Source organism: Vulpes lagopus, chromosome 18 (genome assembly GCF_018345385.1).
Source record: "Vulpes lagopus strain Blue_001 chromosome 18, ASM1834538v1, whole genome shotgun sequence".
In the NCBI taxonomy this organism is placed as follows: Eukaryota; Metazoa; Chordata; class Mammalia; order Carnivora; family Canidae; genus Vulpes; species Vulpes lagopus.
In genome coordinates, this window is record NC_054841.1 from 23,162,802 (window position 1) to 23,190,774 (window position 27,973).

Genomic DNA, 27,973 nt, shown 5'->3' on the forward strand with positions numbered 1-27,973 from the left:
CCCCGTGTGTTTGTGTGTGTGTATGTGTGTTGGTGGATGTGAGTACGAGGAAGCAGCGGCCGCCATTTCACAGAGCTTGCCGAAGCTGTCGCAGGGGTGGATCCTGAGCTGCCGAAGCCGCCGTCCTGAACTTCCGCGCGGGCTCCTCTAATCCCATTGTTTCTTTTAGATTCGCTCGGGCCTATCCGCCCTCGGAGCCCGAAATTCGGGCTGGGCGGTACCGTGGCCTGGGCCTAGCGGCTTAACAGTAGCAACAGCGGCGGCAGCAACAGCAGCCCCCCCTCTTTCCGAATACAAGCACCCCAGGGGCCCGAAAGCCCGCACAGGTAAGGAGATGTCGCGGGCCTGTGTATTGCCAGAGGTTTTCGGAGGCTTGGTTTTCGGCTGTTTTGAGGGACACTCAGGCGATCTATAACGACGGGGGGGGGGGGGGGAATCGGTTCCATTTAGGCGACCGCGCCCTTATTTTCCTTTCGTGTGTATTTCAGGGTTCTTGGGTGGTAGGGACCCCAGAGAGGCGTCGGGCGGATGGCGACCGGTCCCTTCGAGGCCTGGCCGGCCGCGACCTCCCAACATGGCGCCAGCCGAACGCTACCATGGCACACAACCCCTCCCAACCGAGGGAGTTTCCCTTTGCCCCTAAAATGGCAGCGCGGGTTTTGCGCGGAAAGAGGCGCTCTCACTCGAGGCGCGCGGGTTCTGTTTTTGGAGTTAATTGTGGGCGCTTTTTTTTTCTTTATCGTATATTTAATGCCTTGTATTCGGTTTTGGAGATAATTCAGATTTAGTTACCGAGCCTGGTAAAGTGCATCGTGCCACCTCAGTCATTCCAGATATTTTTGTAGGCTTTTCTTAAGTTTTGGAGTTTGTCGGATAAGAAGGAAATTGAGCAGAATTGGAAAACGTTTACTCACTGAATTACCTTTCTTATTTTCTAGGCGTTTAGAGAAAATGGCAGACGATATTGATATTGAAGCAATGCTTGAGGCTCCTTACAAGAAGGTGAGAAAAAACATGTCGGTGAGGTTTATATATTTCTTAATTTAGCATTATCACGAAACTACTGCTGAAATGTAAACTAACCTCCCCGGAGCCCTCTTGATTTATCTTGTCAGAGATGCATTACGTGTAACTTACAAAAGTAAATATATGCTATTGATGTAATAATATTGTGCAGTAGTTTCACTTCAGCGTGATGAATAAATGCCCATCTATCTCTCTTTGTAGACTTGCCTAACGATATCTCACCTCTACTCCCATGAATTCACCTTTGATTCCAGTGTGAACTGTCAATCATAAGGTAGTAATTGAGTGACTTATCGCTGTACCGTGGTCCCCTAGGTAAAATGACTCAACTAAGAATTACCAGCTCCAGTTTGGTATAGCAAAAAGGTGAATGTAGTGGTTTGGGAAACTAGCAGGGGTCCAAGAATAACCAAGCATAACCAGTCTGTGGCAAGCAAATCTTTTAAATAAGTTTTACAAGAAGAAATGGGTGAGATTTAAATTTTTTCTATATATATATATATATACATATATTGACTGGTGATAGTAAATATTGAAACAGGCAGGTATTGATCTGCTGCTCTGTTAAAAATTACTAAATTCTTGGATCCCTGAATAGAAATTTTTTTAAAGGCAAAGGAGACAGTATCACAATTTAGAGTCACTTGATGACGGTTTTACTGTCCTCCGTATTGTTTTTTTTTTTTTTTTTAATTAGTCCCTGCCATAATATTTCACACTAAAAGCTACAAAGGAATTATTTTGGCTAATAGTATAGTCTGACCCATTTCAGTATCACAGTATAAAAAGTAAAGTGTCTTTTCATTCTTTCACCAGTTGGTGGTGAAAATAGCAGTATGCATGCATTATCACTGGTGTCGCAAACTGTAAGCTTTGTAAGTTAGCACTTATACTTCTATAACTGATGTAATCAAACTTTAAAAATAAACATTGCGCTAAACCTTTTAAAATAATACGTTTGTTTTGTTGGAGTGTATAGCACGACCATGTGGTACCAATTTGGATGAATTCTTTTTAGCTTTAAATAGTGTATGTAGTTTTGTAATGCTTAGACTCTTGAAGAACTACTTTCTGTTTTAATGTTAAGATTCTTGTGTCTTAGTTTAACATGGATGTAATTCCATGTAAACAGGTATGGAAGTAGGAAATGTTTAGGCTGGACTGGTGGATTATTAATTGACTTTCTTGGGTTCTTGGGAGTCAACATTACTAAAGCAGTGTGAATCCCTGTTTGCTTCAGGGCGAGATGTGTGACAGAGGTGGCATCAAGCTCTTACAGTCCCAACCCTCCAACGGAAATGGGCGAAGATCTCAGGAATGGCATCGGTCACAGGAAATCGATAGTGGCTGGCTGCTAGCATGGCCACTTGGGGCTTAGGCAGAAATAGAGCCATGGTACTGACCAAAGGGACCATAGCACATGGAATAAAACTCAAAACAGGACTTAATTCATGTTTTATAGAAGTTCTATTTAACCACTTCAACACTGTAAATCTGGATAACTTAATATCTAACTATATAAAAAAGTAAAATTTAACATGTTAATATGCATTTTTATTTTTGTATCTCGATGTCTTAATTGTAAGCAACAAAGTGGTTAAACACATACCCATCTAAATTTTTTTATAGCCTTCCGTGTTAAACTATAAATAAGTAATTAGTTTTAAAATTGTTTTGTATTTTCTTATTCCTGTTCCCTTTACCCTTTGACAACTTGAAATGTTACCACTTCGTCCTCATGATGTTCTTCTATCAACCCTGCTTAGGATGAGAACAAGTTGAGCAGTGCAAACGGCCATGAAGAACGTAGCAAAAAGTAAGTTATAAGAAGGGACCTGGGGTGGGGGGACCTTTATGTGATTTGAGATCTTAAATTGTGTTCCTGTGGCGATAGCATCAAACTGAAAGTTCTCTTCAGAAGCTTTTCCTTGTCTCTCCTAGAAAAGTCCTTCTTTACCTTCTGAAGGAATGAGAAACTATTTGAGGATATGAAACTGGATTCTTTCTTAGATTTCAGGATATAGTTTCAGGGATTTTTTTGGACACCTTCCCCTCCAAGCCTACTCACAACAATCTGGATAAGAGTTCCTGTTATTAGAGTTTGTCTTTTGTCTTAAGTTTTTAAAGTTTGGCTTAATATTTTGGTGGTGTGTTATCAATAAACTATCATACCCACTAAAGATCAGTTAGGGAGGGAAAAAAAGGAGTTAGTCAACTCCTGGAAAGTGTTTGCTCTAAATCACTGAAGGGGGTCAGAATTGTGAATTATGCTCCTTGCTGTTTAAAGGCCCTTTTTGTAGGAATAGAGCACACTTAAGTACTTTTTAGGTGCCTCTTAAATGGTTTTTGATGTCTTCAGTTTTTAAAACTCTAATAGACTTAAACAGTGAAAATAGAGTTTTAAATTCTGCATATTTATGCAGCTTACTAGGTTAAATGAGTAACTGGTAACAGGAACTCAGTGTTAAATTTTAGTATAGAATACAGTATATAAGTCTCAATGACCGTATAAACCAGAACCACATTATAAGGTTGAATCCTATTTTTGGAGTATTCTTTCTGCTCTAAAAATCAATGATCCTTAACATCATATGGTCATGTTAAAAGCATTAAATTGTTTTAGTAGCCTATTTTTGTGATGTCATTAAAATAATTTGTCACATACATGACCCTGTAGTACCTAACAAAGAATGGTAACATAGCCCCCTTATTTGATTTTTTTTTTTTTGGGTCTTTTCCTAATGAGAGGAGCTCAACAAGTGCTTCGTAATACACTACCTCAACATCCTCACAGCAACTTTGTTAGGTTGATTGAATTTCACAAAATAGATGAGAAATTCTTAGATTGGATTATCTAGGCATTGTTATGCTGATTTTTAAATTTCTTATATTTAAAATGATCCAATTTGTAGAAAATGTACTTTGGGGGGGTACAAACTGGGGTAGAGGATCTGTTACAGTACTCACTAATCACAAAAGATTGCGGGAATTAATCACATTGGGTTTAGTCTTGAATTATTACGGTTTGAGGCAACCAATTGCATGGTTTAACATCACCTGGTTTTAGACCTTTTACCAAAGTAAGTTTTCTGATTAATGGTTCTAATTGCCATTTCATAATGAAAACCTAGGAAGGAGTATCCAAATAAATTAAAATTATCCAATCTAGGTATTAGGCCTTTTGTATGCGTAAATACCTCACCCTAAGTGCCAAAAGAATGAGGACATGCACTTTGGGCACAGTTTTCTTTGTTCCACCATTCTCAGATGTCACTCCTTGCAACTAACTCAATCTCCAGTTTATACTTGTTTTCATCCTGCATCTAAGCTCATTAAGGCTGCCAAGCTTTTATAGGAAATTTAGCACTAAGCTCCCATGACTGATGCTTTGTGGTCTTTATCTAATGTAAAGAGTCTTAGGATACTGAATAGAAGAATGGATAATTTTCTTTAATTGGCTATAGAATAGCCAATTTAAGGGAACATCCCAAATATACCATTTAGTATCTTTTCAAATGTACAAGTTATTTCTGTCCTGCTTCTCATTCTGTTAAAGTTGCTTAAATAAATGACTTTTTTGTTCAATCAGGAAATTGTTACCCATTTTTCTAAAGGGAATTAATCTTTCAAATTAATTTTACGGTTATCTAGAAAGTTTTCATATTTAAGGTTAGATAAAATGTAAAACAAATACAGTGTTCTGCATGAATTCTGTTAAAGGAAAGTGCCATGTTGCATTTTTCATCCTCAAACTTCATTGTCTGAAAAGCAATCAAGTGTTGGGATATAGTTTTAAGGTAGTAAGAAAATGGATATTCTGAGAAATTGAGAGTTGACTAATAAATGTTTTCTTTAAAAAATAGTTCGTATTCTCAATACATACACTCAGTTGTATTCTGGTAGTAAAAAGAACTACGTTTAATAATAACACAAATTGTTTATCAATTAGCCTACTTTCTGAAGAGCTATACCCCTATGTCTGGCAAGACCTCAAAGTATACCTTTTAAGTATTTGAGCTTGCCTTCATGGGAATATTATTTGTTAGTATAACCATTTTTGGAAAGTCTAAACCAGTGTCCATTCAGTTAAGCTCTTTAGGAATTTCTCAAAAAAGGATAACAATAAAATGACACAGTTGAAATATATTGGCTACTGTGTGTGGATTATCTATAAATTTTGGAATAAATGACTTTTCTATTTTTTTTCTTATTTTCCAGAGTACTTTGCATTTAAATTTTAGATCTTCTTACATGGAAGAGGTCAAATCCAGTTATAGCAAAACACCTTTACAGCAGAGGCCATATAACCAAAAAGTCCAAAGGCCCAGCCCAGTGGACCATTTACTTCAATGATGTTCAGTACAAAATTCCACTGCCACTAAAGACTTTGGAAAGTCCCTTTTAAGTTGTAACAGGATTTGACTATTAGTGTGGATTTTGATAACCCTTCTTTAGTTAACTTAATGTTCTTTCAAGCTGCAATTTGTTATAGAGAAGTATATTGCTTTCTTAAATTTTTGTCCGGGCTTTTATGAAGAGGATCGTGCTTCTGAATGTCTTAGTATGTTGCTGTCTTTTTACCTGTCTGGGGTTGCCTTCAGATGTGGGTGGGGACTCATTTGAAAAAAGTTCTAGGAAGACCTTTAGTTGAAGTTAGCTCTCCAATTTTCCGGTCCTTTCCTTTGGCAGAATAAGTTTTGGGCCTAAAAAGAGGTAGATTGGGAGGTTGGCTGCCTCTCTGCTGTGGGCCAAAAATAAAGCAATACTTTGTCCTTTTTGTGGGGGATGGAGTTACTTTTTACTTTGTCCTCTGATTGATTATATGTAGGACTTTTGATTATAGCTATCTCTCAGAATTCTTTAGGCTAAGACATAGTGTAAGGTGTTCCAGGCAACAAAGTTGGAATGTAATCTGTTGCCCTTCTGGGCATTGCTTTGATGACTTCTATATAAATAATGAGTGTAGCCTAATTTTCTGTCATGTGCTACCTAGCATATACATTTCTGACAGTCAGGTGGATTATCTTGAAATTTTAGACAAAGTTTCTGCCTCCTTGGAAAGCTCTACATCTCCTTGTGATTGGAGTGTGGGTTTCAAGATTCCAGAAGGTGGGTGTCTTCATTTTCTATTTTCAATGCACTCTAAGATGACCTGCTTACAGGTTCTCTGAGGCAGACTTCAATTGCTCTTGTGCTAACTTTGCTTTTGATAAGGACTAAACAGTTTAATTAAATTTTCCAAATGATGTAGAGTTGTCAAAATGTTTAAGTATCTTTTTAGCCACTACAAATTGACATTTTAGTGGAATAAGTTTATTTTGAAATGTCTTTCAATTTATATTGAAATATCTGAAGGCACCTCTAAAATTTGGGTGATGACACAGAGGTACAGATGGTAAGATTTAATTACAAAATGGATGGGTGGTATACTGTGAAAAAAACAAATGAACAGAAAGATATGACTGACTGGCTTTTTTACCTTTCAGAGTTTGAGATTTTATAAAGATTAATAAAGGTGGTGATCCTTGTTTTTGATTGCACCCCACAGGCTTGTATAAACTGGCATGCTCCATTTTCTGGTGTACTCCTTGTAACTTTAAATAGAAAGTATGTGGAAAGGTCACAAAAATCTAGGTGTGTCGGAATGCATTTTATTGCATTAGTTTTATTGTGTGCCCATGAAAACCAAAATATTGATGCTTGTATGACCCTTTGAAGTATAAAATACTCATTCAGTATATGTATAAATTGGGTCAAAATGGCTCACGAAGGGAAATTAGTGTTTTTGATAAAAATATTTATATATGGCCCACTTACTTAAATGTTAACATATTCTATTGTAACTTTTATTATTGTGGCCAGTTATATATTGGTCAAAGATTTAAAAGTTCAGGTTTTGATAGTCTACCTCCCAACAAATGATTTCCTTGTTAAAGCTGTAACTGACTCTCAGGAGAGATCATTATAGTTCCCGCTTTCAACTGATTATCAACTGACTGCTGGCTGATTTTCAGTAGTGGAAGACAAAGGTGGGGTGCTATTTACCTTACCTAGGAATTATTTTTCCATAGGTATGATTATGTATCATTTTATAATAGTAAAAATAGCAAGATAAATTTACAAAAAGATTAAAAGATTTCTGACCATAAAAGGAAGTATATTTTGGCAGTTTTTTAAACTGGCAAGATAATGGTAATTTTTTTTCTTCTCAGGAGGAAAAAAAGCAAGAGCAGAAGTCGTAGTCATGAACGAAAAAGAAGCAAAAGTAAGGAACGGAAACGAAGTAGAGATAGAGAAAGGAAAAAGAGCAAAAGTCGCGAAAGGAAGCGAAGTAGGAGCAAAGAAAGGAGACGGAGCCGCTCAAGAAGTCGAGATCGCAGATTCAGAGGCCGCTACAGAAGTCCTTAGTATGTAACTATAATTATGATGATTTTGGTTTAAGAATCATTCTGAGTATCCAGAAAACAATTTAACCTGAGTAATTTAATTTGCCTTGTAAAATTTTGTTTTTCAATATTCCTAATTAAAAAGCATTAAATGAGGATATTGGCATTGAAAACACTAGCAAATTAGAAATACAGTGTGTGGACCAATACATAACTTTTGTTTACTAGGCATACAGATTATTTTCTGTTATTCCATCTAAAATATATTAACTGTATGCCGGTCCAAATTAAACCAAAGCACTAGAGTGCTTAAAAGATTTGATATGGGTGGTAGTGACAAATATTTGAAAGCTTAAAAATATATGAGCTATTTCAAATATTCTTTACTGAATATAAATTTAAAATTCTAAAGCTCAGATATGTTATAAATATGTATAATTAGTCAAATATTTAATTAATCTTGTCTGGCTGTTTTCAGCTGAAATGACAGACCCTTTTTGAATTTGATGTATGCTCCTTTATGATGATGAATTTTGGAGCTCATCACATTTATATTTAAGATTTTTAAAAATCATAAAACACTAAAATGCTTTGAAACTATGGAAGTCTGAATGTAATTAACAAGTTGGAAACATATTTTACTTTAGTCATTTAAAAAACCATGTTTGGAAGGAATCTACCTACATCTCTTACAAAACAAGGATTGAATGTAGCCGTCCTTAGAGCTTTACGATATTGTTCCCTCTTAAAATGTTATTGTAAATAAACTGGGGGAGAGGTATTAAAATTAGCCTTGATAACTTGAATGGTTGAAGGTAAAATTCAAAGACAAACACATCTGGGTAAGAGTTTCGACTCATGGGGACAAGTTAACACTAAGCTTTTTGTCACCTTTTAAAAAAAGGTAAAAACTGGCAAGTGAACTTAACGAGTATTGAATTGACAAGAGAATGAAAATAAAGGACCTACAATACTTCTATTTATGAAATGTTTGGGTATTATTTGAAGCCATTAAAGTTAGTAACACTTTGGGATTCTGATCCTGGCTCTTTAACCTTTAAAAGGAGGGGGGGGGGGGGATTGAACTTGTTTATTGAGTTCCTCGTAGCTGCTTATTTCACAAAGCTTTTAAGAGCTGAAAGAGGACCACAATATTTTAATTCTTATTGATTAATTCTTTGTTTTTTTGTCTAATAAGATTTACCATATTTGTTCTTACGGAATTTAAATAGGTGGAAAAGGATCACCTTAATAAATTCTGTATACTATTTTGTCTCTTGAGTGATGAATACTTGAAGGCATCCTATAATCCTGGTCTGACTTAAAAATGATTTAGTTCTTATGTGTGGTTTCATGTGATCTTTGACTTATTAATTGTGACTGTTAGTCTGAATTATGAAGGACCCATTTACCGTAAAATTTTATTTGGAGCTGCTTGGGTGTTGCAGGTATGAGTCCATGAAAAACGAGTCCAAACATTGATCACATACCACTTACTTTGATTTTGCTACCCTTATTAAAAAGGAGAGTAGGATGAGCACTAAGGGACATATGACCTGTCCCTTTAAGTTAATTTGGTCTTTAAAAATAAAGCCCAAAAACTATTGGGCTCTCTTCTCTTTTCTCTTCTCTTCCTCTTCTCTTCCTCTTCTCTTTCTCTTCTCTTTCTCTTCTCTTTCTTTTTCTTTTCTCTTTTTTTTCTTTTCTCTTTTCTTTCTTCCTTTCTTTCTTTTTCTTTCTTTTTTTTTCTTTTAAGATTTTACTTCTATATTCATTAGAGACACAGAGAGAAGCAGAGACATAAAGCAGAGGGAGAAGCAGGCTCCATGCAGGGAGCCCAACACGGGACTCAATCCCTGGTCTCCAGGATCACACCTTGGGCCAAAGGCGCCCCTAAACCTCTGAGCCACCCAGGCTGCCCTGGGCCTTTTTTCAATTACGAATAAAACTGGATCTTAGAATAATTTTGTCATTTCTTTTGGAAACATTGATTTATTACATCAAGTTCACAAAACTTTTTGAAATACTAACTTTACATTTTTACTATGGAACATTTTGGCAGAAAGAAGTGAAGTATGACATGCAAACTGCTTTCATGCAGTCCCTGAGATTTACTGTTAAATTGAAAAGTTCGAGTTTTATGATAATAATTATAGTCCCCTTTTAAAAACTCAAACAAAAACCTCAAACAAGAAAACGTATGTATGAATGTTGTGTATGTACGTACATATAAATACATATATTCCTGGGAACAAATCTGCAAAGATGCACACCAAATTGTTAATTGTAGTTACTTCTGGTGTGAGGGAAGTTGAGGGTGATTTATTTTCACTTTTTTAAATCTCAGGAATGTATTCAAAAACGTGTAATTAAGAAAATGTAGACTAAACATGAAAGAATTTTCAGAATCTTAATATTGAGGCTGTAACCTTTGGTCTCGGCACCTCTCAGTGGTCCAGGATGGATAACTATAAGAGCAGTTTGCCTGGGATAGAGTTAAGAAAAAAAAGTCTTTTATTTCCTCTTCATAACTGAGGTGGAAAAAAATCAGCCTAAACAATGTTAAACTTGCTGGAGAGCGCATGAACGCGATCTTAGCAAGACCCTAACCCTGTAACTAGTGTAATTTTGTGTTTCCTTTTTAGCTCCGGACCAAAATTTAACAGTGCCATCCGAGGAAAGATTGGGTTGCCTCATAGCATCAAATTAAGGTTTTTAAACATACTTCTGAATTGTTTAAATTGTTTTTCAAGGAACTAATGTGATGTACTTGTTTGGGTAATTTCTGAAACTTTTTAACTTTGCAGCAGACGACGCTCCCGAAGCAAAAGTCCATTCAGAAAAGACAAGAGCCCCGTGAGGTAGCTGTTGTCCCTATTTTTTTTTCTTTAGCACTTTGAGCTTTTTGTAAAGCTTTTGCAACTTATGCTAATGTCAAATTTATTAACATTTGGTAATTTGAACTATGTTAAGTTAATGTGGATATGTAAGTTTTCATTTTAGTATCACATAACTAAGAATGGAGCAGTAATTATATTAATGTGTAGATATATTTGCTCTTAAATCCCTTTAAAATTTAATGACTATAGAAAACTTTAAATAGACTTGGCTCCACCTACTTTAGAATTAGTAAGTTGTGAGTTACTAAAATAGCCTCATGAGGAATTGATTATAACAAATCATGAGTTATCATCTGGTTTTCTCTCCTGAGATAAAGTATTTAATTTCCAAAGTCTTAACCAAATTGACTTGTTTTTAAGTAGCAATCTTATGTTTTTGAATGTTTGGGTTATTTTCCTCTTAAATAACCTTAAGACTGAACCTATCAAACCTACCATATATTTTGGTTCAGGGAAAACTAATATGTGGTAGCCTTGTTCATTACTAGTGTTCCTTTTGGCTTCCCTTAAAGGGTACCTTTTAATTTAGAGTTTGTTATTTGGTGTATTCTAATTCTAGGATTTGATGAAAACTAATGATTTTAAAGGCTCCTTTTTGTAACATTGAGCTTTTTTACTCTTAATATTTAATTTAACACTTAAAATTCTCCATTCTCATTTTCTGGTTGTGGTCTTTGCTTTGTAACTGTTTTATAGTTTAAAATTATCTGCTTAAAATAAAATAACCTGATTCATCAAGGAAATGTGTCATAATTTTGTAGGTGGAATATTCTAAAAGTGACTTCTGAAAATGTCCAGAATGTATTATGCTTTTATGTTAAGGATTTACTTACAACCTTAACCTTAATGATGTTCTATAATAAGTAATGTTAATAGAAACTAATATTTTTTCCTTGAAATTCATGAAATTAAGTTATATCTCATGTGCTCTTTACTTGGGCACTTGAGTTTCCTGCATACAATCAGAAGTGCCCTCAATGTTCAAGATTCTTTGTAAAAATGAATAAATTGAATCCCACTACTAGTATTTGTCTAGATAATACTTTTAATTTTTGTTTTGCGTATGGGTATTTTTGTGTTTTATAACCATCAAGAAACATTGCTTTTTGGATACTAAATTTGTAGTCTTATAAGACTGAGTAAATGACCAAGTCACTATTCCGTATATCTAAAATTGTTAAATAAAAGTTCAGAGGGAAAAATCAAAATAGTTCTCTCATCTCAGGTTTGTCATTTGTGATTGTCAAACTAAAATCACATCATGATTTTAGATTTTGCTTTAGAAAATCATCCTTTCCACTAATTTTGGAACATTTTGACATTGTAGCTAGTCAGTGGTTATTTTTAGTGATTATTTTTAAACTCTCAGGCTTCTGATTGGTCTTTTATTATTCTGCAGAAATTATACCATTTACAAGATTGAAATGCCAATGGACTTTTGTCCTGACACCATGTAAGATACTAGTAGAAGAAACATTTGCAACTATGATCTTGTTAAGGGAATTGAGTCACCAAATTATTTTATGAACATTTTGTATAAATCTTTCTTTTTTTTTTTTAAATTTCTTATTTATGATAGTCACAGAGAGAGAGAGAGAGAGAGAGGCAGAGACACAGGCGGAGGGAGAAGCAGGCTCCATGCACCGGGAGCCTGATGTGGGATTCGATCCCGGGTCTCCAGGATCGCGCCCTGGGCCAAAGGCAGGCGCCAAACCACTGCGCCACCCAGGGATCCCCATTTTGTATAAATCTTAAGTGAAATAGTGGGAATAGTGACAAACTACTTCTGGTAAAGTTTATTCTGTTTATTGAAAATGAATATTATGAAGTTATTTTAAGAAAACAATTTATAAAATATTTTAATATTTATTCCTGTTAGGGAACCTATTGATAATCTAACTCCTGAGGAAAGAGATGCAAGGACAGTTTTTTGCATGCAGCTGGCAGCAAGAATTCGGCCAAGGGATTTGGAAGAGTTTTTCTCTACAGTAGGCAAGGTAAGGTTTTAGTCTGTTCAGGGAGATAGAGCAAATGGGAATTGGTGAACATTTTGATAATTATCAATATGTTAGGTTAAATTAGAGAATTTTTTTTTTGAGAATTTTTTTTTTATTTTTTGAATGTTTTTTAAAGGTTTTATTTATTCATGAGAGACACAAAGAGAGATGCAGAAACATATAGGCAGAGGGAGAAGCAGGCTCCATGCAGGAAGCCTGATGTGGGACTGAATCCTGGGACTCCTGGATCTCTGCCTGAGACAAAGGCAAGACACTCAACTGCTTAGCCACCCCAGGCTTCCCAAATTAGAGAACTTTTAAACACCAAGTCCTTTGATACAGTAAAATTCAGTTAGGGAAGCTTTTGGGTGACATTTCTATTTTGACTCAGAAGTTATAATAATGTTGGAATTAATAACCTATTATCACACATTCATCAAAAGTAGAAGGGGACTGACACGTTACTTAAAACATGGGCACCTGTCTGCTTCAGTCCAAAGAACACGAGACTCTTAATCTCAGGGTTGTGAGTTCACGGCCCATGTTGGGCATAGGCATAACTTAAATAAAACCATGGTGTCAGTTAAAAAAAATTTTTTTTAATTGGTTTTACAGTAGACGTTGCATAAGGAGAATCTTGTTAAGTGTGTGTTTTCTTTTTAGGTTCGAGATGTGAGAATGATTTCTGATAGAAATTCAAGACGTTCCAAAGGAATTGCATATGTGGAGTTTGTGGATGTTAGCTCAGTGCCTCTAGCAATAGGATTAACTGGCCAACGTGTTTTAGGAGTGCCAATCATAGTACAAGCATCACAGGTAATTTTTTTCCTTTTTTAGGAATTTGATTAGTGTGATAGTCTAAGAAGCCTGCTGTTGCTTAGTATTACACTGTAGTACTGTAGTATGTAATCATTACTACCTTCATTTAGATCTTAGAACAGCTTTTTTTTATTATTAACTTTATCTTCGTTATTTCGATACCATATATTCTTAACAGCATTCTATATATATATATATATATATATATTTTAAGATTTTATTTATTCACTCATGAAAGACACACACACAGAGGCGCAGAGACACAGGCAGAGGGAGAAGCAGGCTCCATGCAGGGAGGCTGATTAGGGACTGGATCCCGGGACGCCAGGATCATGCCCTGGGCTGAAGGCAGGTGCTAAACTGCTGAGCCACCCAGGGATCCCTCTGTTCTAATGCAAGTTGTAAATTTGTTTCATGAAAAAGACCTGAGAACTTGGTCTAGAATTTTAATGATTTGTGATGATTTATTGGATGGGGATAGAAGCATTTAAGAATTTGCTTACCCTTTAAAATAATAGAGTTATTTTTGACATTTTTAATCAATGTTTAATTACAAATGTTTTCACTATTTCATAATACACAGTAGTGTAAGATTTTATAAAAAAATTTTTTTATTAAAGATTTTATTTATTTATTCTTGAGAGAGAGAGAGAGAGAGTCAGAGACACAGGCAGAGGGAGAAGCAGGCTCCATGCAGGGAGCCTGACATGGGACTCAATCCTGGGTCTCCAGGATCATGCCCTGGGCCTAAGGCGGCGCTAAACCGCTGACCCACCCGGGCTGCCCTATAAAATGTTATAATTAGTTCGAATAGCTATCCTGTTTAGCATTTCTTGAAGGTAAGATGTTTTGAACTAATTTTGAGAATGTTTTGCTTAGTTCCTCTTTGCTGGTACTTCATAGTAATCCAGTATTGCCTTTGAAATGAAATTAGTGTTACTAATGTTTATTTAAATGTGGAAAAATTGGAATGTATCATTCTATGATATGAAAGCATTTTTAGGATTCTTTGTCAATACCTATTTTTATTAAGACAGTTATTGATACCTGTCATGCTTGATAGCTCAGGGTTTTTTTTAATGGAGAATATAAGATTTATTTATGTATTAAAAGATTTTATTTATTCATGAGAGAAACAGAGAGAGAGGCAGAGACCTAGGCAGAGGGAGAAGCAGGATCCATGCAGGGAGCCCGATGTGGGTGGGACTCGATCCCGGAACTCCACAAACACATTCTGGGCTGAAGGTGGCGCTAAAACGCTGAGCCACCCGGGCTGCCCAAGAATATAGGATTTAAATATTCTTGCAATCCAAGATGAAATAGTCTGTTGATTGATGTTGTGTAACTTCTAAACTGGTTACTTCATCAAACTTAAATGATTTTATAAAGTTCTAAATATTAGGTGTTTTTCACTTGAATGTGTATACACAATAGGAAAGTAATTATTAGGAAATGAGAAAGATTAATTCCTTGATTCACTTCCTGCAATGGAGGACAAATTTAATGGTGTGTATATCAGCCTGAAAAAGGCTGAGGATTCTCAAATTAAATGAATTTATGATTAATCTAATTTTAACCCTTTTTTAAAAAAGATTTTATTTTTTCATGGGGGGGCACAAACACAGGTGGAGGGAGAAGCAGGCTCCGGAGGTGCAGGGAGCCTGACATGGGATTCCATCCCAGGCCTCCAGGATCACACCGTGGGCGGAAGGCGGAGCTATACTGTCTTTGAGAAAGACTTGCAATGGAAAAGATGACAGCTAAACTGAAAGCTTTGATTTGATTTTATACTGACATAAAAAAACCCTTATGGCAGCAGCAATTGGTGTATTGTACTTTGAGTAACACTGATTTTGAGGTGTTAATTTTAATGAATATTGAATAATTTATGAATTCCAAAAAAACAGTATTACTTTCCACATTTACCATGATCTGATATCAGGATGCATCTCATTTAGATGGCATAGTGTAGTTTTAGTATTGATTTCATTTTATGTAGGAAATGAGGTATATGATTGTTTAATATATGACTTGTATATGCTCCTAAAACTTAAAAGTTGCTGTAAAATAATGTATCTTACGTTAAATATTGAGGTTTATGGTTAGAAAATGGCATTTGGACCATATTCTTAATTTGGTGCCATTAATCACGGTCACATATAAGTGGAACCATACAAAAGCTTTTTTGTGTATGACTTACTAAAGAGTGTGTTTTCATCACTTTTCGTATCACTTGTCATTAAGCAAACCTGAATGAGATTTACTATGATTAAAATGTTTTGGATTAGTGTGTGATGTCCATTTTATCTTATCCAACTTATAGGCAGAAAAAAACAGAGCTGCAGCAATGGCAAACAATCTACAAAAGGGAAGTGCTGGACCTATGAGGCTTTATGTGGGCTCATTACACTTTAACATAACTGAAGATATGCTTCGGGGGATCTTTGAGCCTTTTGGGAGAGTAAGTCCCAGTATCTCCAATTATCCTTAATTGGTTCTTGATCCAAGTATAATTGCATAGTAAATAATAGTCACAAAATTAATGTATTCCTAAAAATAATACAACATGAAGAACTGTAGTATATGACTACTCTATTTTTTCATGTTATGAATGAACAGCTTTATTGAGGTACTGTGATGTACCCAAGTCATATAGTTCAGTTGATTGCCTTTTAATGTATTGACAGTTGTGCAGTGATAACTACATTCAGTGTTTATTTTATTAAGATTTTTTTAAAGATTTATTCATATATTTGAAAGAGAAGGGTGGGTGGGGTAGTGGGGAAAGGCAGAGGAGAGACTGTCTCAAGACTGAGCGTGGAGCCTGAGGGCAGGGCTTGATACATCAACCCTGAGATAATGAGCTGAGCTAAAACTAAGAGTTAGACATAACTGACTGCCACCCAGGCACCCCTATTTTTTAAGACTTTTAAAAGTCATCTGTACACCCACTATGGGGCTTGAATCCACAACCCTGAGGCCCAAAGTCGCCATGCTTTCCTGACATAGCCACCCAGATACCCCTGCTTAATTAATCCAACATCTTGGATAATTTAACGTGTCTAGTATTAATTAGAATTAATGTTTCGTATTTTTCATATAATGGAAAGGAAACTACTTTATTTCTTACACCTGATTGTAGTTTACAAAGGACATCTGGAATTTTAGTGGTTTGTTTTTGAGGCAAAAGACTAAGATTGTACTTTTTTTTTCCAAGCTCCACAGTGCATAGCTTCTTGTTTGGGTAGTGTCTAGGCTTTCAGAGGTTTTTTGGAAATGAGGGTTTTTGATGGTCTGTTTTTGTTTTTTTCGGGGAATATACTTTATTTATTTTTTTTTTTCGCGGAAGATACTTTAAACCAAGTTTCAAAGAATAAAATGCTTTTGTTTCCTTCTTTGCACTTATAATTGTTTTTATTTTTAGATTGAAAGTATCCAACTCATGATGGATAGTGAAACAGGTCGATCTAAGGGATATGGATTTATTACGGTAAGCAATTATCATTAATACTATGACTTAAATGATTGTCTTTAAGGCTTTGTTTATTTAATTTTAAGAATTTATTTATTCATGAGAGACACAGAGAGGCAGAGACATAGGGAGAGGGAGAAGTGGGCTCCATGCAGGAAGTCCAGTGCTGGGACTCAATCCTGGGACTCCGGGATCATGCCCTCAACCAAAGGCAGACGCTCAACTGATAAGCCACTCAGGCGTCTCTAACTTTAAGGTTTTAAATTTTTTTTAAAAGAATTTTTATTTATTTATGATAGTCACAGAGAGAGAGAGAGAGAGGCAGAGACATAGGCAGAGGGAGAAGCAGGCTCCATGCACCATGCTCCATGCAATAAAATTTTTAAAAAGTTTGTGATTGGCCATTGCAGCCCATTGATTGAAGAGAGTATTAGGTGGCAGCGGGAATAATTGCAAATTTAAGTGCCTCTTTTAAAGTAAACTCTCCTATGTTTTATTTACAGATGGAATTCAATTACATGATAGCAATTTTTCAAATGTTCGGTGTTAGAACTTTGGAAGGTTCTGAAAATTGTTATTGATACTGTAAATGCAGATTGTCACTTTAGCCGCTGTCATAGAAAAAAGTTATATAGGTCCCAGTTCTTTTTTTTTTTCTTCTTTTAGGTCCTAGTTCTAATCAAGGAATTATAATTGTGTTATATTTAAATTTTGTGTGTGTGTGTTCTATCTAAATTTTACTTTATTTTTTTTTAAATGTCTGTTTTCTTTTATTTATTATTTTTAATCTTTATTTATTTATGATAGTCACAGAGAAAGAGAGAGAGAGGCAGAGACACAGGCAGAGGGAGAAGCAGGCTCCATCCACCGGGAGCCCGATGTGGGATTCGATCCCGGGTCTCCAGGATCGCGCCCTGGGCCAAAGGCAGGCGCCAAACTGCTGCGCCACCCAGGGATCCCCTGAGTGAACTTTTAATTTTTCTAAATAGTTCGTTTGTTCTTTCTCCTTCCTTCTGTCAGCACAGTCAGGGGACTGCCAGGGAAAGGAAGAAGCAGGCTCCTTGCTGATCTGAGAGCCTGACTTGGGGCTCCCTCCAGGACCCTGAGGTCCTGACCTGAGCCGAAGGCAGATGCTTAACTGAGCCACCCACATGCTCCCAAATAGTTGTTTATTTATGGAAGGAAAACACCATTTTAGTTTATCCCAGGACATTTAAGGAGATGCATTTTTATTTTTGGAAAATTACACATTCTGTTACTAAGATTATTTCTGAAGATAGGCATTACTTGGTCATATTTTGCTTTTTAAATCCTCACATAACAAAGCTGATTTGAATCAGCTTTTGTGATCTGATAATATAGCTTTATTACGTAAAAGCTAGAATAATGTCCACTTTACTTTGCATCCAATTGTGTAATTATTGATGAATATACTAGACCAAATAAGTAAGAATTGCTTTACCTTACATACATATGTGATTTAACATATGGGACTTTTTACTTTTACCCCTCATTCAATTATACAGTTTTCCGATTCAGAATGTGCCAAGAAGGCTTTGGAACAACTTAATGGATTTGAGTTAGCAGGAAGACCAATGAAAGTTGGTCATGTTACTGAACGTACTGATGCTTCCAGTGCTAGCTCATTTTTGGACAGTGATGAACTGGAAAGGACTGGAATTGATTTGGGAACAACTGGTCGTCTCCAATTAATGGCAAGGCTTGCAGAAGGTAAGTTTTTCCTAGTGTTGTGAATGATTTATTGTGGATATGGTAATGAGAAAGGTAGCCCACTTACATAAACTAATAAATGAAAAGGGTGTTTTTCTATTTTTGGAGTTGACCGCCTTGCGTGGTTTATGCACTTTCATATGGAATTACTTGCTTTAAAGTTCTAATGGAATCTAATGCCTTTTGAGTGCCACAGCATACATTATAAGATTCTTTGTGCTTTATCATATTAATTCCATTCTTAAACTTGAAAAATTTAGTTATCACTATTATACTATGTTTTGCTTGTAAATACTTTTAGTGAAGTGACTTTGGTGTGGTAGTAAGGACCCAGAAAACTTAACGTTTTTCTTCCCTTGACATAATACAAGTTACAAGATCTGTTTTTTTTTTTTACACAGGTACAGGTTTGCAGATCCCACCAGCAGCACAGCAGGCTCTACAAATGAGTGGCTCTTTGGCATTTGGTGCTGTGGCAGGTAGGAATTGAATCTTTTCTAATTTGAAATCATTGTTTTTTCACTAATTCGAAAATTTGCCAAATTTTTGCATTTAAAAGGACTTACTGAGAATTCAATTCATCAAGTACTTCTTAGCTCGTAAATAGAATTATTCACTCATAATAGGCTGTCAGGGCATTTTTTTTGAACCCTACATACCAATTTTTAGTTTGAATTGCCTAAATTAGACCTTTTTAAGTACATCACTTTTAAAACCCCAACAAGTTTATATTAATTTCAAAAAATGTTTTGTTGTGATGTTTGAGTTCAGAAAACCATCAGGGGCCTTTAAGTCCAGTTTTATGTGAAATACTTAACACTATCGAGAATGTAGAGAAAACTGCTTTCCTCTAAATAGTACATGCTATTTTGAGTTTTTTTAGTTAGGGTAATGGGCCCTCCTAAAGAGGGCAGGAAAATAGAGTACAGTTGTGTAACAAGGGGCTCAGTTTATGAACCGTTTTTTTTTTTCATTATGACTTAAGTACCTCAGATTTGCTTTTATAAACCTTGACGCCAACCCAAATCTATGAGCCTAGGATAGCATTAATTTTAAAATATTGAAGACCTTGTTTTTATAACATCTAAGAAGAACCATTTGCATTTGGGCTTTGGAAGACAGGAAATATAAATCTGAAGAAGTATGGCACTTTGTATTTTTAATCAGTCCATTGATTTTATCAACAAAATGAGACTTAAACTGAAAATATGTAAGTTTTAAGACCATAGTTATACACTGAAAAATATATAAATGTTCATGTGGTTGAGTCGTGATTTCCTTTTAAATCAAAAACTCATTAATGAAAGGGAGAGGATCATTTTTTACTTTCACGTCATAATTTCATTAGAGATAAGGGACTTTTCAGTGTTTTCCTTTTAGTGGATATCCACAAGTTTATGACTATAGAAAATCTGCCTTTTGTGTTTCTCCTGTCAGATTCTATTATTTATTTTGAAATCTGATAGGTATTTAAAAGTTTCTGAGAAAACTGGGGCACCTGGGTGTCTCAGTAGGTTAAGCCTCCATCTCTTGATTTCAGCTCAGGTTATGATCTCAGGGTCATGAGATCCAGCCCCAGGTGGTCTGGCTCCACACTGGGCATGGAGTCTCTTTGATAATCTCTCTGCGCCGCCCCCCCCCCCCTCATATGCATGTGTGTGTGCTCTCTCGCTCGCTCTCTCTAAATAAATATATCTTTAAAAATTTTTTTCTGATGAAACCTTGCCAGTTTATCCTTATGGGGAAAAAGTCCTAACCATTAATGGATTTCTGAGTCTTGAGTCACGGGATAACTCCCCCAGTATCCCTAAATTGACTGCATAAATAATATTGTACACCTAATTTCTTGAGTGAGCAAATAGCCATAGAATGCTGCTTACTATAATCAAAGCCATTAAAGGAACCCATCCCTTCCAGAAATGTAACCCAGTCTGTGGTTTTAAAATTACAATTTAATCTGAAAACTAAATCTTCCTATTGCTTCCCATTGTTCAGATCATTTTTTCAGTAATTTAGAAAATGCTTGTTTACCATATTCTAGGTATTTCACTTAGAGGCTCTGAGTTATTTGCTGTTTTCAGAGATTTGATGTAGTAACATAGGATTCATTTCTAAACAGTCTTATATCCTGGGTGTGGTATCCTATATGTTGATTTGATGTTTTTCATAAACAATATCTTCACCTAATTGAAGATTTTTGAAAGTTAGTATTCTCAACTAATATTTCTGGATTCATGATGTTTGGCTCACCTTCTTGGGCACACTTATTGTGCGGTTTATATTTAAGGTGGGCTGACTGATCAAATAAAAGTCAAATTGGTTATAAATAGCTAGTTACTGATACTGTTATATTCACCCTTATTTATGTTTCCTGAGATGATTATAAAGTTTGATTCTGTCTTCTAACCCTTCCCGTAGATTGCTTTTGCAACCAAATTAATAATGGCTCGATTTTTAGGTAAATATTTCTAAATAACTCAGTATTTTTTTCCAGATAGTTAACATTAAATCCTTACACAATTTTTTTTTGAAATGCTATAAAGAATGTTAATGTGTCCAAAACCCTTACTCCTAAGTTCTTTAAGGCTGTTTTTTTTTTAAAACCAAGGGTAAGTCATCACTCTATCCACTAATTTATTTTAGAAGGTTAACAAAGTGGTTTCTAAGATAGAATCCTTATCTTTATGAAACCCATGCTTTCTTTCCTAACTTCTCACAAATGACCTGTAAAGTCACTTTTTAAGTCTTGATAGGGGATTTACATATACTTGAAATAGCATGGATTATGGGTTTTTTTTTTAGCTTTTATTTATTTAACTAATCTCTACATCCAACGTGGGGCTTGAACTCCAGACCCTGAGATCAAGAGTGTTAATGTTCTTCCGATTGAGGCAGCCAGGCATCCCATAGGATGGATTTTTGGTATCTTATACCTTTTTTCCTATTGTAGGGAAAGAAAAGACAAATTGTGTTATAATTTAAAATTTATTGACAGTGTCTCTATGGATATATCTTTACATTCCTTTAGTATATACTAATTATGTCTCTTCAACTCCCAGATAGGAGTTTTGAGCCCCTTGGACACAGGTATTTTTGTGCCCCAGCATAACTTGGGGTACTGATCCCCTTTCCTTTTTGCCACCCTCTCCCCATTTTTAGATTTTATTTTTAAGTAATCTCTACAATCCAAAGAGGAGCTTGAACTCAAAACCCACATTGACTGTCACAGTCCTCACTGATCATGCCAGGTGCCATTTTTGCCTAATTAAGAAACCTAGACGATGATAAACTGTTGCACTTGAAACACGTGTTAATGAAAATTAGGTTACTGGATCTAAACAATTTTTAATTGTATTTTTATAGCTTGTAAACTTAAAGATAGCACAATGGTATTTATTTAGCCTTGCTGCTTTCACTGCCAAGCAGCTTTCTGTTAACTTCCCTTCTAGTGGAGAATTTAATGATTATATGGGGAAATATACTGGGAAAAATCCCCATTCTATTTATTTTTAATAGTTATTATGTTAAATTTTTCTAGTATTATATAGATAATAGTAAACTTGGTTAAAATTTACTCCTACTTCATTAAATTTCCAGACTATGCCAAGAAACCATACCTTATTAAATGATTATCTTCTCGGCCAGAGTTGAGTAGCCCAAGTACTTGGAATTGAATTCTCAAGATCAGGGTTTTCATGGATTTTCTGACCGGTGTGCTTCCCTTTCCCCATTTCCCATTATTCCCATGTGAAGAGTAGTATAGAGGAATCCATTGTAGACGTGGAAGAGTAACTAGGAGTAGGAAGACAGGCATAAGTTAAGTTTCCTAGGATAGGAGGAGAGAAAAAGGCCCCAAAGCCTTGTCAATGAGGAATGGGGAAGGAGGTTTGGCTGCCAGGTTTTACTATAAGTTTATTTTGATGAACCCTGCTATGTAGTCCTCTTTTATTAATGCTTTCCTGACATTTACCCTGTTAGTTGAGGCTCTTCATTGTTCCTGCACTGAGCTGTAGAATTCTCTTTTGTTATAGATTTGCAAACAAGACTTTCTCAACAGACTGAAGGTGAGTTGAGCTTTTTATTTGTCTTTGAAGTAGATGTCAATTTAGCAACACATAGTTTTTCATTATATCACTTAGTACATTTTGTATTTTTGGTTTTTGGAGAATGGCATAATATGGTAAATACATAATTAACCTAATGTGTATTTCAGTCAGCCTAATCCAAATCATTACAATTCCATGGATTAAAGAAAATGTGCATGAGCATTTTTTTAAAATTTGGCTTTAGTATGCTTAGAATTACTTTTAGCCTTGTATTAAGTCAAAATGGAATTTCTTGTTTTAGTATACAAATCTTTCAGGAGTCTGAACTTACAAGGTTAAGGACTCTAAATTCATGATTTGTATCAATAGTACCAAGCAATGTGGCAATTATACAGAACTAAATTGCATGCATATTTCAAAGAGATTGAAAATGTATCTAAAGTAGGCTATTTTCTCTTGTTTTTTATTGCCAAGTCTCTGCCATTTGTTCTGATCGCTTTGCTATTAATTCAGTATCCATCTTTCATGTGTTGTCCTTAAAGGTTATTTAGGAGAATGATTCTATATGAAAAGGTCTACCATGTTCCTTCATAGGAATTAAATGTAGGGGCACTGGGTTGCTCAGTGGTTGACCATCTGCCTTTGGCTCAGGTTGTGATCCCAGAATCCTGGGATCAAGTCCCACATCAGGCTGTCTATGGTGAACCTGTTTTTCCCTCTACCAGTGTGTCTACTTCTGTGTCTTTCATGAATAAATAAAATCTCTTTTTAAAAAAAGGGATTAAATGTATATTTTATTTTTTTCCAGCAAGTGAGACAAGTACTCAATCCTCCTTTTCCTCAACAGATTTATAAAAGTTGAACTAATAGATTTTTTTCTATTAGTTGTTTTTATGCTGAATTCATTGTGCTTTGCATTCACTTAGTTTCAGCTGGAACCTTCCTATCACATACTTTCTAAAACTTTTATCTTTTTTTTAGTCCTAATATAGTTCATTTGAGAAAATGGTTGAAAATAAAGTACTCTCCAATTGTTTTGTAATGACCTAGGATTTATTTCCAAGAAAATGTCCATCGTTTATGATAGCGTACACAGTGGGCCTCATTTTTACATTTATTGTAAGATAAACATGGTTACATCTTTCGCTTTTCTGAATAGAATATGATGTTACCTTTTTTTGGCATTTTTATTTTAATATAAGCTTCATGAAAAAATGTTTATTTAAGTAAAAAAGGAGCAGCCAAAAGCACTAGTAATTCTAACAAATCATTTTTATGACATATTTCATGCATAGCCCTAATTTTTACTCAGTAAAATAATTTCTGATATTTCCTCAGGTAATTGTTCATCTTAATTACCATAATTTCTAATGCACTGTTTTATCCTTAGCTTTGTTTGTTATATATTGGAATGAAATTTGGTCAAATATAGTGATTACGGTGAGTTCTGTAACAGCTACTGGTAATGTTTTGTGAATCACATAAAAAGCAATGGTGCAGCTGTCTTGGACAGTGCTCTCACTTCAAACTGAAAACCAGTATGGGTTTTAAATATTCCTTCTGGATATTAGTGTCCAGTAGTTTTTAATTTTTCATAGTGAATATTAGAGATTTATGCTATTTTTGTTTTGTGCCAAGACAGACTTAGTCATTTAAAAAATATTCATTTGATTTTGTAAGAGGGTTTATATTCCTGGGATATTAAATTTTAAATGGTTGGATGATTATCTGTATCTTGTTTAAACAACCCTTTTATAATGTTTATTTTAAAGAAAATGTTAAACTGTATTCATGGGAAGAAACCTAAAAGATTATATTTTGATCATTCCCTGCTTCTTGTGTATAAACTTGAGCAGTTAAATCAATCTTTTATTTTATCCTTTGCCTTTCTGGATTGATTTGTATTGATATTTGTTTAATTGAATGAGTTTTGATTACACCTGAAGTTTAATTTCTGGTCTAAAACTACAGATTCCAACTCATTCAAGAAAAGCTGTTTCAAATGTTAGGTTGCTTCAGTTTACTGGAAACTCAAGTTGGTTACACACTTTGGTAGCATTAGTAAATAAGGTAAATTAGGGAAGTGACCGATCATCCTAGTTTCACAGATAGGGTTTAGTGGGGTTTTTTTATTTTGTTTTACTCAACAGGGCTAGTCTGATGCATTTTCCATGAAACTAATTTCTCTCTCTCTCTCTTTTTTTTTTTTTTTTAATTTAGCTTCAGCTTTAGCTGCAGCTGCCTCTGTTCAGCCTCTTGCAACACAGTGTTTCCAACTTTCTAACATGTTTAACCCTCAAACGTAAGTAATAGACTTTGGTCAAGTTGAAAATGGTATATACCATTGGCACTTAAACAATGTGGAGATTAGGGGGGCAGACCCATGCCTGCACAGTCAAAAATCGTATTGTAAATTTTGACTCCCCTAAAATCTTAACTGTTAAGAGCCTATTGTTGATCGAAAGCCTCATAAATAGCATAAACAGTCGATAAACACAATCTTGTAAGTTACATGTCTTACGTAGCACATTCATACAATAATGTAAAGTACATTTATAGTACTATAGTGTTTTTTTATTTGAGGAAAATACAAGTATAAATGGACTTGTCCATTGAAACCCATGTGATTTAATGGTTTCAACTACTATGAAAATATTAATATTCAGCTTTTCTAAGTTAACATTTAGTATGCTTCAATATATTTCACAGTTCAAATAAGTTTTGATCATTTTAGGGTATTTAATGATAACTTTATTATTGCTAATTCCTTTTGGTGTTTTGTGAGATTTGAAGTAAAGGGTAGACAGATTTTGTTTTCCAACGATATCTAAGAAGTTTTGTATCAGTGTTACTTGTAGTTTACGCGCTCTTAACAGTTGTTCTTCCAACTATACCTTATTCTGTGCTCACTATAGTTGTAGTTCCTATCTATCACCATACAAGGCTATTATGAACCATTGACTATATTCCCTATCCTGTACTTTTCATCCTGTTGATTTTACTATTTCTGTACTAGTAGCCTGTGTTACTTCCCACTCCCCTTACCCATTTATCCATCCCTACACCCTCCTCTCTGGGTCTATTTCTTTTTGTTTTGTTTGTTCATATGTGTATTTATGTTTATTTCTGTTGTCAGTTTTATCGTCTACCACTTGTTGGCTTTGAAATTTTAATGTTATTTTAATCATCTGTAGGAATAGAGCATCTTCTGAAATTTACTTCTTAGATTAATGCAGGCCAGGAATCAGGAATTTCTCTTTCCTGATAACCTAGGCACAATGATTAGAATGCCATTTATCTTTCCAAACTCTTCTGGTTGGTTTTATCAATTATATTTATAATACATTCCAAGGGAAATGTAGATATCCTGTTCAGTTGATTTGATGAATTATATGATATGAAACATTGTCTTATACAGTGATGTTTTCTACAGTGGTTTGTAACGTGCTGTTTGCATTGTTTATATTAATACATGGTTTACCATAGGGAGCCTTGGATTCTTGTGCACTTTTTCTTTTAGCTTCATCTGTGAAATGATGAACTGTTGGTATACATATGATTTGATATATATGAATAAATACTTTAAATATTAAAGAAATTCATAAGCTGGGGGGCCTGGATGGCTCAGTTCGTTAATTAAAAATTCATAAACGTTCTTGGAAATAGTGCCTTATATCTTGCTTTTGATTTCCTTCAGTATCCTACCCTACTAATGTCAATGATTTTTAAATTAAATAAAAGAATTCATATTTAAAATACTTACATAGTGACTATATATATATAATATTTTATAAGTTTCAATGGTATCTAATAAAGCTTAATACTTTTTTACAGAGAAGAAGAAGTTGGATGGGATACAGAGATTAAGGATGATGTGATTGAAGAATGTAATAAACATGGAGGAGTTATTCATATTTATGTTGACAAAAATTCTGCTCAGGTATTTTATTTTTTTTCCCTGGAGCAAAAGAAGTTTAATCTGCCCTTTACCCACTTCACCTCAGGTGTTGTGACAGTATGTTACTGATCTTTTATGACTTAGCCCTCGTGCATACTTGGGGCATATTACTACTATCCTAGGAAGTTTTTGTTTTTTAATTCTTAAAGAAATTTTAACATACTAAATATACATCCTCCAAAATAAGGACACTCCTTTAATAAGTGAAGATAAAATCATGCCATGCTGTAGCAGTGTTGCTGGTTAGTGTTAAAAGCTTTCCATGAAAACCTGGCATCTTGATTAATGTTTTAGTTGCTTTGAAACCATAGACAAAAAAGGAATAGAACAAGTTTTGGAAGGAGAAAATGATTTGATTGAAATCGAGGTATACATAATAGTTAATGAAACAAGTTTTTGGTATAGAGCTCTTGAATTTTTTTATAGACAGTTTGTAAAAATTGTATATTTCCCTTAACTTTTCTTGTTGTATTTCAGGGCAACGTGTATGTGAAGTGCCCATCAATTGCAGCAGCCATTGCTGCTGTCAATGCATTGCATGGCAGGTGGTTTGCTGGTGAGTTTCATCTGTTTTTCTAAGTCGGTTTATGGAGGATGTAATTTAAGTGAACATAACTAAACCTTCCTATCTGTTTCTTTCAACAGGTAAAATGATAACAGCAGCATATGTACCTCTTCCAACTTACCACAACCTCTTCCCTGATTCTATGACAGCAACACAACTACTGGTTCCAAGTAGACGATGAAGGAAGATATAGTCCCTTATGTACATAGCTTTTTTTCTTTCTTGAGAATTCATCTTGAGTTATCTTTTATTTAGATAAAAATAAAGAGGCAAGGGTCTACTGTCATTTGTATACAATTCCTGTTACCTTGAAAAAATAAAAATGTTAACAGGAATGCAGTGTGCTCATTATCCCTAACTAGCAAATCCCACTGTATACAAAGCTGTTCTCTTGTTCTGCCTTTTAAATGTACATGTAGAAAATTACATTAAGGATCTATAGGAATAGTTCTAGGGGGGAACAAATGTGCTTAATGTAAAAAGGCAGACAGGGATGTAATTATGTTTTTAATGTTTCAGAAGCCTAACTTTTTACACAGCAGTTAGACATTTCACGTTTCACTAATGTTGATACTTGGCTAATGGTTTAGCAGAGGTTTCTGGAGTACACATTTAGTGTATGGAAATTCAAGACAGCTAAAGGGCTGTTGATTAAAATCTCATCTTGCTTCGTGATCAGTTGGCAAGAAAAAGATTTCAAGATTACATTTCTGGATGGTATCTTTTCAATTAATGTATCTGTAAAAGTTTCTTTGTAAATATTATGTGTTCTGGTGTGTCTAAGATTCCAAACAAAATGATCCCTGCATTTCCTCAAGATGTTTAGTGACAGTCTGGTAAGCAAAGCAGTCTGAGCAAGAAATAGGAAATGCAGAAATAGGTTTTGTCTGGTTGCATATAATCTTTGCTCTTTTTAAGCTCTGTGAGCTCTGAAATATATTTTTGGGTTACTTCAGTGTGTTTGACAAGACAGCTTGATATTTCTATCAAACAAAAATGACTTTCATATTGCAACAACCTTTGTAAGAACCACTCAAATAAAATTCTCTTAAAAAGGCCACAAGAAATCTTCA

General features: G+C 34.9%; 1 protein-coding gene across 7 annotated transcripts; it reads left to right on the forward strand.

Annotated features, from left to right (window-relative positions):
• RBM39 (RNA binding motif protein 39) lies at window positions 1-27,958 on the forward strand. 7 transcript variants are annotated; one of them, XM_041732448.1, is made up of 18 exons: window positions 4-326; window positions 939-1,002; window positions 1,228-1,300; window positions 2,793-2,842; window positions 6,064-6,135; window positions 7,239-7,433; window positions 10,220-10,273; window positions 12,192-12,309; window positions 12,973-13,125; window positions 15,452-15,589; window positions 16,553-16,618; window positions 18,127-18,331; window positions 18,733-18,810; window positions 22,345-22,395; window positions 24,598-24,679; window positions 26,212-26,317; window positions 26,813-26,891; window positions 26,981-27,958. In XM_041732448.1, the coding sequence occupies exons 8-18, from the start codon at window positions 12,247-12,249 to the stop codon at window positions 27,079-27,081; spliced, it is 1,122 nt and encodes a 373-aa protein (XP_041588382.1). In that variant the 5' UTR covers window positions 4-326; window positions 939-1,002; window positions 1,228-1,300; window positions 2,793-2,842; window positions 6,064-6,135; window positions 7,239-7,433; window positions 10,220-10,273; window positions 12,192-12,246; the 3' UTR covers window positions 27,082-27,958. The 7 variants fall into 7 exon arrangements, with proteins under 7 accessions (XP_041588377.1, XP_041588380.1, XP_041588376.1 ...); XM_041732443.1 differs by lacking the exons at window positions 1,228-1,300; window positions 6,064-6,135 and adding an exon at window positions 10,058-10,123 and having other exon boundaries at window positions 1-326; window positions 22,363-22,395; XM_041732442.1 differs by lacking the exons at window positions 1,228-1,300; window positions 6,064-6,135 and adding an exon at window positions 10,058-10,123 and having other exon boundaries at window positions 2-326.
• Window positions 27,959-27,973: the final 15 nt, after the last annotated feature.

Coding starts and splice junctions, on each gene's coding strand:
- RBM39 (XM_041732442.1), top strand. CDS start 952: ATGGCAGACGATATTGATATTGAAGCAATGCTTGAGGCTCCTTACAAG. Junction 2,843..7,238: donor CATGAAGAACGTAGCAAAAA/GTAAGTTATAAG, acceptor TTTTCTTCTCAG/GAGGAAAAAAAGCAAGAGCA. Junction 7,434..10,057: donor GGCCGCTACAGAAGTCCTTA/GTATGTAACTAT, acceptor TTTCCTTTTTAG/CTCCGGACCAAAATTTAACA.